Raw genomic sequence first — 13,700 nt, 5'->3', positions numbered from 1 at the left:
AGGAGGAAAACAGGTTGATGACTAATTTTGTTAGATCCCCACAAAAAAAAATTATCCTTTCCTCTTCAGGGAGCATACTACTACTTGCCCCTCCTGTGGTCTCCAGCAACAGGTATTAGAAGCATACTGCCTCTGACAGCAGAAGTAGAACATAGCTGCTGGAGTTAGGCAGGCCCAAGGTTCTCCAACAAGCTTCATGGCTGGGGTGGGGAGTGTTTTGAACCTGGGGCTCCCCTCACCTAAGAATATATGAAGAGCTGTGCTGGATTAGGCCAATGGCCCATCTAGTCCAGCATCCTGTTCTCACAGTAGCCAACCAGATGCTTGTGGATGCCTGCAAGGAGAACCCAAGCATAAGAGCACTCTCCTCTCCTGCTGTTGCCAGCAACTGGTAACTCCTTGCCCAACACTTTTATCCAGCACACCACACTGGGTCTCTTTCGACTGTATTGCAATTTCATGAAGAGCCAACCACCTGTCTCCTTGATCCTTGCCCATCCTGGCTAATAAAGGCAAGCCAGGAAGGGCTGGGCGATGGGCTCTGCGGGGTGCTGAATGCTTGCCTCTGTGAGGGAGACTTCCCAGACCCACTGAAAGATGCGGTCATTAAACTGCTTATTAAAAAAACATCTTTAGACCCGGCCAATATGGCCAACTATCGCCCAGTCTCAAATCTTCCGTTCTTGGGCAAGGTGATTGAGCGGGTGGTTGCTGAACAACTCCAGACACGCCTGGAAGAAGCGGACCATTTGGATCCCTTCCAGTCGGGATTTAGGCCTCATCATGGGACTGAAACGGCCTTGGTCGTGTTGGTTGATGATCTCCGGCGGGCTCGGGACAAAGGTGAAAGCTGCTTCCTAGTTCTGCTGGATCTCTCAGCGGCCTTTGATACCATCAACCATAACATCCTTCTGGACCGTCTAGAGGGGCTGGGAACTGGGGGCACTGTTATACAGTGGTTCCGCTCCTTCCTCCTGGGCCGTGTCCAGAAAGTGGTGTTGAGGGATGAGTGTTCAGACCCCTGGGCTCTCACTTGTGGGGTGCCTCAGGGTTCCGTCCTCTCCCCCATGCTTTTTAATATCTATATGAGGTTGCTGGGAGAGATCATGAGAGGGTTGGGGCTGGGTGTTCATCAGTATGCGGATGATACCCAGCTCTACCTCTCTTTTAAATTAGAACCGGTGAGGGCGGCTAACAGATTGAGGTTGAATCCTGACAAGACAGAAGTACTGTTCTTGGGGGACAGGGAGCAGGTGGGTGTGGGGGACTCCTTGGTCCTGAATGGGGCAACTGTGCCCTTGAAGGAGCAGGTGTGCAGCCTGGGAGTCATTTTGGATTCACAGCTGTCCATGGAGGCACAGGTGAATTCTGTGTCCAGGGCAGCTGTCTACCAGCTCCATTTGGCACACAGGCTGAGACCTTACCTGCCCGCAGACTGTCTCACCAGAGTGGTGCATGCTCTGCTTATCTCCCGCTTGGACTACTGCAACACGCTGAGTGTTGAGCAATAAAATTTAATTCCTGCCAATTAACTTGCCTGCTTCTAATTTACAGCTTCAGATAACGGCTGGCAGGGATTTTCTGGCAGCCTGACAACACCCCTCTTCACCAGCAGCGCAAGGATTTGCACTGGTTTCCTTTCCTTTCCTTGACCAAACTCTATTTGAGTGGGTTACCAATGTAAAGATGGTGTGTGGCAGATGCAAATGGGAAAAAGGACTGCTTGGCCCATATGCTTGAGGTCCTCCACCCTGCCACCATCATTGTGTACATGTGAGAGAGAGACAGACCGACAGCAGTCCAACTGTGCCATTATTGCAAATCCTCCTAATGTTCTATCAGCATAATGGCAAATCCTCTTCGATACATACCTGTACTTTAAAAACGTCTCCAGTAATCCGGAGAGGTTTATCTACTCCAGTTGGCAAAGGACCGTCTTGGATCATAATCATTTTCACGCCTGTTCGTTCCTGCAAAAGTGCCAATGGCAGTGCAATGGGGAGAGAAAAGAGAAAATGCCACAAAAAAATAAATGGAAATGCCAAAACAGACAGAAAGGCTATGAAAATGGTGGGGAGTGGGGGTGGAAAAAAGCAGGGATAAGCAATAGGAACTCCCCTGGAGCTTTGGACTTTCATGTAATTACCGTAAGTGACATGGCTTGGCCAGCTTTTCCTGATAACTCCATAAGCAGAAGGCAAGTGACAGTAAAACGAAAAGGGGGGTGGGGTGGGGAGAGAGGAAGAAGCAGGCAAGGAATTTTTGCTCTACCACCCTCTCCCACTTTCACTTTGCATTTAAATGCTTGTACTCATGGTGCATTCATATAATTGTGTATCAATCACGTATTGTTTTTGACTAAAAGCCGTTACAAAACCTGCAAATCCAATAAAACCTATTAAGAAAGATCCAGAAATAAACAACCATTTACAATAAATCAAATTAATCAATCCCCTGCACAATCTACAGGATTGCCTTTTATGGGACTAGCACAAATACTTTTAGCGGCTTTTGCAAATAAGGCAGTTTTATATGTAACAAGTGGGTCACAGTCAGATAACAGCCAACATATTTTCACTTCAGGGGTCTGTCCCTGTAGCAGAGCCAACATCTGTTCCAAAAATCTCTTTCTGGGATTTTGATAGAGCTGACAATGGGGTATGTAATGGGGAAGGTCTTCTACTTCACCTACCCCACAAATACAGAATCTTAAATGTATTGGAGCTTTCCTATATCTTCCATCTAAGACTGATGTGGGCATTGTTTGAAAGCGGAGAGCTGTAAAAGCAGTTATCAGGGAGGCAAAGGTAAGTGTCTGCAAATATTGGGCTCTGGTGCGGTTAGATTTCAGCAAATGGTACCAATGGGAGAATTTTGAGATATAGATTAAAGATAAATCTTGCTCATTATTCTGCTTATAGATCCAATTCCTGAGCAGTCTTTTAACTCATGGGAATACAAAAATGTCTTGTCAGGTTTTTTGAGACTAGCAAATCTTGTGCTAGCTTGGCCCAACCACCCTTCTGCCATTGGTCTTCCAGGCAGTGTCTAGGCAAACGGTCCTCTGACATATCCGGGACCTTTTTATACTACGAAAGAGCAGCCATCTCCGCCCTAGCTTTTACAGACACCACGCCTGTCTCTGTCCTGAGGAAAGCAGCCAGGGTACCTGGAGGTAGTGCCAGCACACATTCTGGTACACTTCCAGGTCTTTCAGGTTGTTGTGATTTATCCCCCAAATTTCAATACCATACTGCATTTGAGCTACTAGTTTGCCTAAATAAACTTTTTGATTGTACTGTGGCCCTTCCTAAACCCAGCTTGTTCCTGATGCAATATATTGTTTTCTTCCACCCAACTTGTCAGTTTGTGAAGAAGGTAGTGGCTATATATCTTAGAGCTGATATCCAATAAGCTAATAGGCCGATAGTTCTGGGGGCTATGTTTATCACCTTTCTTGTTGATTGGAATGATTACACTCTGCTTCCAGCCCTCAGGGAAAGTGCTAGTACAGTTTATATACAAAAATAATTTTGCTAGGAGAAGAGACCACCAATCAGAGTTGTTCTTCAAAACCTCTGATGGGATCATGTCCTCTCCAGGAGCTTTATCATTCACTAAAGCACCTATAAGATCGCTTACTACTTGTTCTGAGACTGGGGGCCATTCTGGTAACATCATTAACCAGTCCTGAGTAGTAGTTGGTCCATTAGGACAGCTGTCACAATCACTTTCAAAGATATTGCTGAAGTAAATACACCAGGTATTAGCAGAGATGCAAGCATCTAACATAGGATTAAAACCTGTGTCTGAGATCAAATTTCAGAAATGTCTATCATTTCTATCCAAGGGGGCCATTCCCAACTCTTTCCACTGAATAATCATGAATGACCTCCTCCCCCCTTAGTAGTCCCTTATAATTTGAATGATGAAAAGCCAAAGTTTCCAAATTACCATATTTTTCGCTATATAGGACACACTTTTTCCCCTCCAAAAATGAAGGGGAAATGTGTGTGCGTCCTATGGAGCGAATGCAGGCTTTCGGTTTTCAGGCAGCTATCCGCAAGCCTTCGGAGTCCGGCGGGAGTTCCCGAAGGCTTGCGAGAAGCAGCCTGCCAACTCCCGCTGCGCTCCCCGGGCTTCAGGCAGACATCTGCAAACCTTTTATTTTTATGTTTTAATTGCCGTATTATTTGGCCATTCTTTTTCTGCATATGTTTATCTTTTTCAACGTTTTCAATACTCTCAACATTTGGATTTAAAAATTCATAAGGACATAATTTGATTTTTGTGGTTTGCTGACTTGGTGGATTAGCCTAATTGGTGGCAAGAAGATAAGTTTTTATTTTTCTTCAACAATAAGAATTTAAGATTTTGCCTGAAATACTGTCGAAAATTGGAAACTGTTTGCCATTCAAGAGGCAAGAAGATTTGTTTTGGGGTCCTTTGGGTTGTAAATTGAATATATAATCTAAAATTGGGAATATTGTTGGGAATTGGAAGTCAGTAGCCACGAAAGTGGTAAGAAGATTGCTCCCACTGACTCTGGTGGTGTTGGGCCCCTTCTCTCTCTTTGTATTTGGGTACTCTTTCTATTGTTTGATATTGTATTGTTTGATTTTTGGGAAGGAATCGGAAGGGCCTTGAAGGGAATGTAATCAAAATGACTCATTTACAGAAGAAAGTGAGTGAGAGAGGAACACCGATGGAAAGGAGAGGCTCTAAACAGGAACCAGATTTTAAAGGAGAGATATTGAAAATGTTTGCCGAAATTAAAAATGATATAAAGCAAAGTGAAAATAATATAGAGACTAACTTAGAACACGTGGATAAAAGGATTGGACAGATGGATAAAAAAGTTGATGTAGCAGTAAATGAATTGCAAGGGCAATTAAAGGATGTAACTAAGAGAACACAATCTTTAGAAGAGGGGATGAAAAGGACAAAGTTGGAATTGAAATAAGTGAAAAAAGAGGAGGGAAAAATTAAAACAGGGATGTCGGAAATTAATAAAACACAGGAGGAGGTGTGGGATGTGATTGCCATGAATGAACTCAGGCAACGAGAAGTTAACCTAAGGTTAAGATCTGTGCCGGAGACGCAAGGTGAAAATATTAAAGAGAAACTGATAGAAGGGATAGCACAATGGTTGGAGCTGCAGACAGAAGAGGTGGCAAAAACAGTGCAAAACGCATTCCGAATGAAGGTAAGAACAACTAAGGCAAGGAAATTTCCAGGTGATTGTTTGATTACATTTAAGGATAGAGAAATGAGAAATATGATATTACAAAAGAATAGAGAGAAGAGATTGAATATTGAAGGGAATTACATAATTATCTTTAAAGACATCCCAATCAGGAGAGACCCATATAAACCAATGGTGCAAATTCTCAAGACAAACAAGATAGAATTTAGATGGGAATTTCCGGAAGGAATCTCCTTTTTCTATAAAAGCAAGAAACACAGATATACGAGCCCAGAGGAAACAAACAAATTTATGAGAAGATACGAGGAGTTACGAACAGATGAAGAAGAAGTAAGGGGTGCAGAAGCAGGAGCAGGTGGTTTGGAATTGGAGGAGGAAGAAGAAGACAGAAAAAGAAGAGGAAGAGGAAGATAGATTATAAAATTTGTAATAAAAATTAAAAATTTTAATAAGAGGTTAAAATGGCGTTGAAATTATGGACTTGGAATATTAATGGGATTAACAATTAAAAAACGGAATAAAATTGAACAATATTTGAAAAAGAAAAACTTAGACATTATATGTTTACAAGAAACTCATGTGGCAAGAAGACATAGAAAAGTTTTGATTAATAAAAGATTAGGAAATGAATTTATATCTTCTGACAAAGACAAAAAGAGAGGAGTGGTATTGTATATAAGAAACAAAACTGAAACTCAGCAAATTTTCAAAGATGAAGGGGGAAGAGTTATTGCAGTCCAGATCAAATGGCAAGGAGAAAAATTAATAATTGTTGGGATCTATGCACCTAATGGTAATAAGACCGATTTTTATAAAAATTTAGAAGAAAAATTGTTTGAATATATGGACCAAAAGATTATAATAATGGGAGATATGAATGGAGTGGTGTCAATGGAAATGGACAGACTGAGAGCAACAGGGATGAGTAAGGATGGAAAATTACCTAAGACTTTTTTTTCGATGACAAAGAATTGTAATTTAATAGACATTTGGAGACTTAGACACCCGTTGGGAAAGGAGTTCACATTTCACTCTGAGCCAAATCAATCAATGTCAAGAATAGATCAAGTATGGGTATCCAATGAATTAACTCCGAGAATATTGGATATTGAAATTCAACCAAGAGTAATTTCGGATCACAGTGCAATAAAATTTGAAATAAAAGGATATGAGGAAAGAACCTTCAGATGGAGAATTAATGATTACCTTCTAGATGATCAAAAAATCATTAACAGGGCACAAAAGTATTTGACAGACTATTTTGTAAATAATTGTAACAAGGGCATGAAAATGAAGACAGTATGGGATGCCAGCAAAGCTGTGATGAGAGGATTTTTTATCCAGCAGAATTAATTGAAAAATAAAAGCAGAGAGAAAGGAAAAAAGGAAATTTTAAAGCAAATAATGGACAATGAACAAAAATTAATTAAAAAACCCTAACAATTTGAAAATAAGACAGAGTATAAAGGTTTTGCAAACACAATTTGCAATGATAATAAAGAAGTGGAAGGGAATATAAAAAAATGAGACAAAGGAACTTTGAATTCGCTAATAAATCAGGAAAATGGCTGGCGTGGCAGATTAAGAAAAGGAAGGAACAGAATACTGTTAATAAAATCATCATTGAAGGTACAGAAATAGATGATCCGAAAGGGATTAGAAAGGGATTCTTGGACTTTTACAGACATCTATACAAAAGTAGAGAAAAGAATAATATGAGGAAAATAGAAAGATTTTTAAAGGAGAAAGAGGTGCAGAAGATCCCGACAGAAAAAAAAGACCGACTGAACGCCCCAATAGAAATTGAAGAGATAAAAGAGGCAATAAAATACCGTATTTTTCCCTCTATAACACGCAGATTTTTTCTCCTAAAAAGGAAGGGGAAATGTCTGTGCGTGTTATAGAGCGAATGTGTGGTCCCTGGAGCCGAAAAATCAGGCAAAAATCAAATCGCGCTTCACGGAGAAGGGAAACCTGAAAAGAGGAAGCGGCTGCTTTCCTGCATTCTGCCTCAGGGTCTTACTGCCTACCCTTCTCTGTTTCGTTGATGTGTTTGCTAAAACGGAACAAAGAGCAGGGAAAGCCCCTCCCCTCCAGGCAAGCAGACTGTCGTTCTTTCTAATTCCTCTCTGTGCTCCGGTGCTGCTGGGGGAGAGGGAGAGAGTGGGGGAGGGAGAGAGAGAGGGGGGGAGAGAGAGAGGGGGGGAGGGAGGGAGGGAGGGGGGAGGGAGGGAGGGAGAGAGAGAGAGAGAGATAGAGAGAGAGAGAGAGATGGCTGGCTTGGGTGGGGGGAAACATTTGCCTTTCTTTCCTCCCTCCCGTTAAATCCCTCTCCTGCATTCTTAGCCAGCTGCTTCCCTGCACACCCCTCTCATGTCCCTTCTTTGTTTTTCCTTCGCTCCCCACTTAAAATGTGGTTACAAAGCATAGATCCACATGGATCCTCAGGATCTTTGCATTGGGTCACCCCAAATTCACCATCAGATCACATAGCATGTCCATGGCTACAGCCTGCACCAAAAAAAGCATGCACCCACTGTTGCCTGGGGCTGCAATGGTGCAAAAATGTGGTTACAAAGCATGGATCCACAGGAATTCTCAGGATTTTTGCATTGGGTCACCCCAAATTCACCATCAGATCACATGTCTGTGGCCACAGCATGAAGCACAAAAATGATACATCCACTGTTTCATTCAGAATGTTTTTTCCCTTGTTTTCCTCCTCTAAAAACGATGTGCGTGTTATGGTCAGGTGTGTGTTATAGAGCGAAAAATACGGTAATTGAAAAAAGGGAAAGCTCCAGGACCAGATGGATTTACGGCAAGTTACTATAAAGAAATGAAACACATCCTACTTGTACCAATGAAAGAAGTTATGAATAACATTATGAAAGAAAGAGAAATCCCGGAAACCTGGAAAGAAGCCTTTATCACATTTATTCCAAAACAAGATTCCGATTTAACACAAGTTAAAAATTATAGGCCTATTTCATTGTTGAATACAGACTATAAAATCTTTGCAAGTATATTGGCAATGAGGATGAAAAAGGTATTACAAGAAATTATACACAAAGATCAAGCGGGTTTTCTTCCGGGCAGGCAGATGAAAGACAATATAAGAAATATAATTGATATTTTAGAATATTTGACTGCCAGGAATGAGAAACAAGCTATGTTAATATTTGTGGACGCAGAAAAGGCCTTCGATAATATATAATGGCAATTTATGTTTAAAAAATTGGAATTGATGGATGTGGGAAAAGAATTTTTTAACGGAATAAAGGCTATATATACAGATCAGAGAACAAAGTTGATAGTAAATAATATTATTACAGAAGATATAAGAATAACCAAGGGCACAAGGCAGGGATGTCCTCTTTCCCCATTGTTATTCATCTTGGTACTGGAGGTCTTTCTGAAATCAATAAGGAAAAATGGAGAAATAAAAGGGGTGACAGTAGGTCAAAATGAATATAAGGTTAAAGCTTTTGCCGATGATCTGGTACTAACAGTGGAAGAACCACTGAAAAGTGTAAAAAAAATATTAGAAGAGATAGAGCAGTTCGGTCAAGTGGCAGGGTTTATACTGAATAAGAAAAAGACTAAAATAATCACAAAAAATATGAATCAAGAGATGATAGAAACAATGCAACAACAAATAAAGATAGAAGTGGTAAAGAAAATCAAATATTTGGGAATATGGTTAACCCCCAAGAGTATTGATCTGTTTCAGAATAATTATATACCAGTGTGGAATGGAATATAAAGAGATCTGGAGGTGTGGGGAAGGATGGAGTTATCATTTTGGGGGAGAATTTCAACGATAAAGATGAGTGTGCTGCCAAAGATGTTATTTTTGTTTCAGACAATTCCTATAATCAAGGGGGCATCAATATTTAAAGAATGGCAAAGAGTAATCTCAAGGTATATCTGGCAGGGTAAGAAGCCAAGAATTCAATTTAAGTTATTAACGGATGTGAAAGAAAGAGGGGGCTTCGCTCTGCCAGATCTGAAACTATATTATGAAGCATCATGCCTCTGTTGGGTAAAAGAGTGGATAAAATTAGAAAATGGAGAGTTGTTAGATTTGGAAGGTTTTGACAACAGATTTGGTTGGCACGCATATTTATGGTGTGAAAAGAAGAAAATACATAAAGGTTTTAAAAACCACATTTTCCGTAGATCTCTTATAGAAATATGGGATAGGTATAAAAACCTATTAGAACCAAAACTTCCTCACTGGCTATCCCCATTAGAGGTGATGAGTGTTAAAAAGATCAATATGAGGGGGAGATGGATAACATATGGAGAGTTGATAATTAAAGAAGGAGGGAAATGGAAAATAAAACCATATGAAGAGGTAAAAGAGTATGTATATGATTGGTTGCATTATTATCAGGTTAATGAAATGTTTAAAAAGGATATTAAAGAGTGTGGGTATGTGGAAAAATATTCAAAATTCCAAACAGAAATACTAAGTAATGATTATAAAATTTTATCAAAAATGTATAAAATGCTGCTGGAACGGTATACAAAAGACAAAGAAGTTAAATCGGTGATTGTACATTGGGCCAGAGATTTTGGATATAATATACAATTTGATGACTGGACAAAATTATGGAAGGAAAGATTAAGATTTACAGCATGTACTGCGGTAAAGGAAAATCTTATGAAAATGGTATATAGATGGTATATCACACCAGTAAAACTTGCAAAAATGTACAAAACGTGTAATAAGTGTTGGAAGTGTAAAGAAAAAGAAGGGACATTTTACCATATGTGGTGGGAATGTAAAAAGGTGAAAGGCTTCTGGGAAATGATTTAAAATGAATTGAAAAAGATGTTGAAATATACATTTGTTAAGAAACCGGAATTGTTTAGGAATTGTAGGAGAAATGAAATATGTAAAAAGGACTGTAAACTTTTCCAATACGCAGTAACAGCGGTGAGAATACTCATGGCCCAAAAATGGAAACAGGAAGAATTACCGACGGTCAAAGAATGGAGATTGAAATTGACGGACTTTGCAGAACTGGATAAACTAACGGGGAAGATTCGATATTTGCGAGACCAGAAGTTCACCGAGGACTGGGGAAAATTTACAGATTATCTGAAAAGTATATGTGATAAACAGACAACGCTTGTAGGTTTTCAAGATGTTCTGTGAAAATATGAGGAATATTGTAAAAAAGGGAATAAGATTGGGGAGGTTATATTTTAAAGGCAATATTAAAATTAGAAAATTTGTGAATAAATAAACAAAACGGAAGATTGGCAGAGAAGCTGGGGGGAAGTAAAAAAAAAAAAAGGTTATGTGATAAATTTTGATATTGGTTATATAAACTTGTATTTGAAAATGAATAAAAATATTATATAAAAAAATGAAGGGGAAATGTGTGTGCGTCCTATGGAGCGAATGCAGGCTTTCGCTGAAGCCTGGAGAGCGAGAGGGGTCGGTGTGCACCGACCCCTCTCGCTCTCCAGGCTTCAGGCAGCTATCCGCAAACCTTCGGAGCGCGACGGAAGTTCCCGCCAGGCTCCGAAGGCTTGCAGATAGCAGCTTGCAGCCTCTTTGGGGCTGGGGGGAAATAATTTTTTTTCTTTATCCCCCCCCTAAAAACTAGGTGCGCCCTATGGTCCGGTGCACCCTATGGCACAAAAAATACAGTAGCTGTTGTCTGTGTCTGTCTTGCCCTCCTAGTTAGTTGAGCCAAATTCCTTTTTGCTTGCCTGCACTCATTAGTGTACCCACCCAGGTTTGCCAAAAGCCTTACTAGATGAGTGACCTGGTTTAGATAAAAGTGGTCTTAAATCTACAAAAAATAGACATGATGCCTTCAACGGGATCTAAATGTCCATTAACCGTGTTCTGGTGAACATGCTAGCAATGGGAGCTGTTCAAATGGGCCTGAACTGAATGTTCAACTGAGGTAGACCACTCTAAATGTTTGCCCATAGATACTGTTCCCTCTGCCAAATAATTTGATGGAATGGGCAACTGAGGGACTGAAAGGGAAATGGACAGGAAGATAGGTAGGTGATCAGTTTCTGGTCAATCTAAAACTGAGCCCTAATGGCAATACCTTTGAAAGACAGAAAATATGGTCAATAACGCTTCTTGTTCTGCTATTGAGGAAAGTAAAGTAACCATTTTATTTGTCCCATGGACAAATGTCAAGCATGTCAGCTGCAAGCAGGACATTAGTTCAATTAGCTTTTTACCTTCTTTGCTGATCATTTTATCCATGGAGTAGTGCTCAGGTAAAAAAGCTTCATTGCCATCCAGGCAATGATTGTTTTCCTTGTCATTTGGGCTCAAGCCTACCCATGCATTAAAGTCACCACCCACAATTAGGACTGCCTTAGGATACATTGTCTTGCAATATATTAAGGCCACTTCTAATTCATCCCAGAAGAGTCTTCAGCTCCCGAATTTATCAGGTGGACAGAATACACTCAATCAAGTATTCATAGAATTAGAAGGGACCCCCAACAGTCATCCAGTTCAACACCCTATAATGCAGGAATTAGATAAAATTGGTGGGTGGGGCAGGGACAACTTTGCCAACACAAACACATCCTGCAATCAAGTGCACACCTCTATTGGCTATGATAATCACTTTGGTGAGGCAGGCACCTATGGGCTCCAGGGAAGGTTGCTGGGGGGGGGGGGGGAGCTTTGCCACCCACAAGCATATCCAATTCAAAGTGCTGTCACTAACCTATAAAGCTTTATTTATAAAAAAAAAAATATAGACACTGCTGTCATTATATATGCAGTTTAGAGAAATAAAACATAATGTTATAGAATAAAAACTATATTAGAAAATGAAAAAGACATCAAGTAACCAATGCAGAAAGAGGCATTCTTAATTGACTGCATAAGGCTTGGCAAAATAGAAAGGTTTGCAGCAGGCAGTTAAAAGTTGGTACAGAAGGTGCCAATCTCTGTTGGGTTGGAAAAGCATTCCATAAGACTGAGCCAATTACACTCAAGGCTCGATTTCTCATCAAATGAGCCTCATAAACTTGGGGAATGACCAATGATGCTCATACAGATGATTTCGGTGATCAAGCTAGGATAGAAGGGTTCAGGCGACCACTCAAGTTCCATAAACCTAAGTTGTTCAGTGCTTTTTAAATTAATACATTATCTGGCTCAGGACTTTAATACTTCAAGGATCACCTCTCCCCATATGAACTGACCCAGAATCGTCATCTGAGGCTTTTCTTCATGTGCCCCCTTCACAGGAGGTCTAGAGAGTGGTAGTATGAGAATGGTGCCTTTTCAGTGGTGGCTCCCTGCTTGTAGAAATGATCTCCCCAAGGAGATTTGCCTAGCACCATCATTATATACCTTTAGGTGCCAGGCAAAAACATTTCTTCTTCTGTCAGGACTTGACTTCTAAATTATCTGTGGACTAGGTAGAATGTTTTAATCCTGCCCTTTTAAAAATAGGATTGTCTTAGATTTTTGTTTTGTTTTATGCTGTCTTTAAAGGGTTTGCTTACTTATGTGGCTTTGAGTTACTTTTGTAAAGAAAAAAATACTGTGTTTAATAAAATATATATTGATGACCCCTCTGAAGAAAGAGACCCAAAGGCAGTTCTGGAGCAATTCCATGGAAATGCAGACCAGCCACTGGCAACAGACTCTCACTTAATGAAGGAAGGGCTCTAAAGCTTTACAAGAAAGGCAGTATTTCCCAGACTCAGGGCACTTCATGGACTGGTGCAGCGTGGAAACTTTTGCCTTCTGTTCTAAGAGTTCAAGTTTTCTGAGGCTTTGTTGGCCAAAACAAGCAAAGCAACCCAAAAGCTCCCCAAATGAGATATGTACATTCCTCATAAACAAGGAGAGCAGGGGAGGACGACTCTAGAAAATGATAAGTGCCAAAGGGGGTCCATCTAGTCCAGCATACTGTCTCACAATGGCCAACCAGGTGCCCCAGCAGGAAGCCTCAAAGAAGAAACCAAGTGCAACAGCAACTCTCTTGCCCTGTGGTTTCCAGCAACTGGTATTCAGAAGCCTGCTGCCTCCAACCATGGAGGCAGAATATAAGAAGAGCCTTGCTGGATCAGGCCAAGGGCCCATCTAGTCCCGCCTCCTGTACTCACAGTGGTCAAGTAGATGTTCAATATGGGAAGCCCATAAGCACAACATGACTGCAACAGCAACATTCTCCCCACTTGCAATTGCCAGGACCACTGTAACTAGTAAACACTGACTCCTCCTCCATGCACTTGTCTGAAGCCACATCACACCCACCTGTAGCTGCTTGATTGTTTCTCCACCTTTGCCAATGACGAGGCCCACTTTGGACGCTGGGATAAGGATCTCTTGGATCGTGCTGTTGCCATCCATGTCACTGTGGAAGCCAGGACCATTCCGACAGCGGTCCACGATCTGCCCCAGTAGCCGCTTTGCTTGTCTTTGGAAGAGGTGGAAAGGGAGAGAACAAAAGGGGGGGGGGGATAATAATAACCACCTCAA

At 40.9% G+C, this 13,700-nt stretch overlaps 1 protein-coding gene across 8 annotated transcripts in view; it reads right to left on the bottom strand.

Annotated features, from left to right (window-relative positions):
* The window catches only part of LOC310835942 (far upstream element-binding protein 3-like), a 333,755-nt gene that overhangs the window by 169,031 nt on the left and 151,024 nt on the right, over nt 1–13,700 (bottom strand). For all 8 annotated transcript variants that reach the window (XM_083720902.1, XM_083720903.1, XM_083720904.1 and 5 more), the window contains 2 exons: nt 13,476–13,638; nt 1,872–1,970 (listed from right to left, as the gene is read on the bottom strand). In XM_083720902.1, the coding sequence (XP_083577028.1) occupies nt 1,872–1,970; nt 13,476–13,638 (262 nt within the window). The remainder of the gene's footprint in view (nt 1–1,871; nt 1,971–13,475; nt 13,639–13,700) is intronic.

This window comes from Podarcis gaigeae (genome assembly GCF_964106915.1).
Source record: "Podarcis gaigeae genome assembly, chromosome: W".
Taxonomy (NCBI): domain Eukaryota; kingdom Metazoa; phylum Chordata; class Lepidosauria; order Squamata; family Lacertidae; genus Podarcis; species Podarcis gaigeae.
Note: the sequence above shows the minus strand (reverse complement) of the source record. Positions and strands in the feature narration are given on the sequence as shown.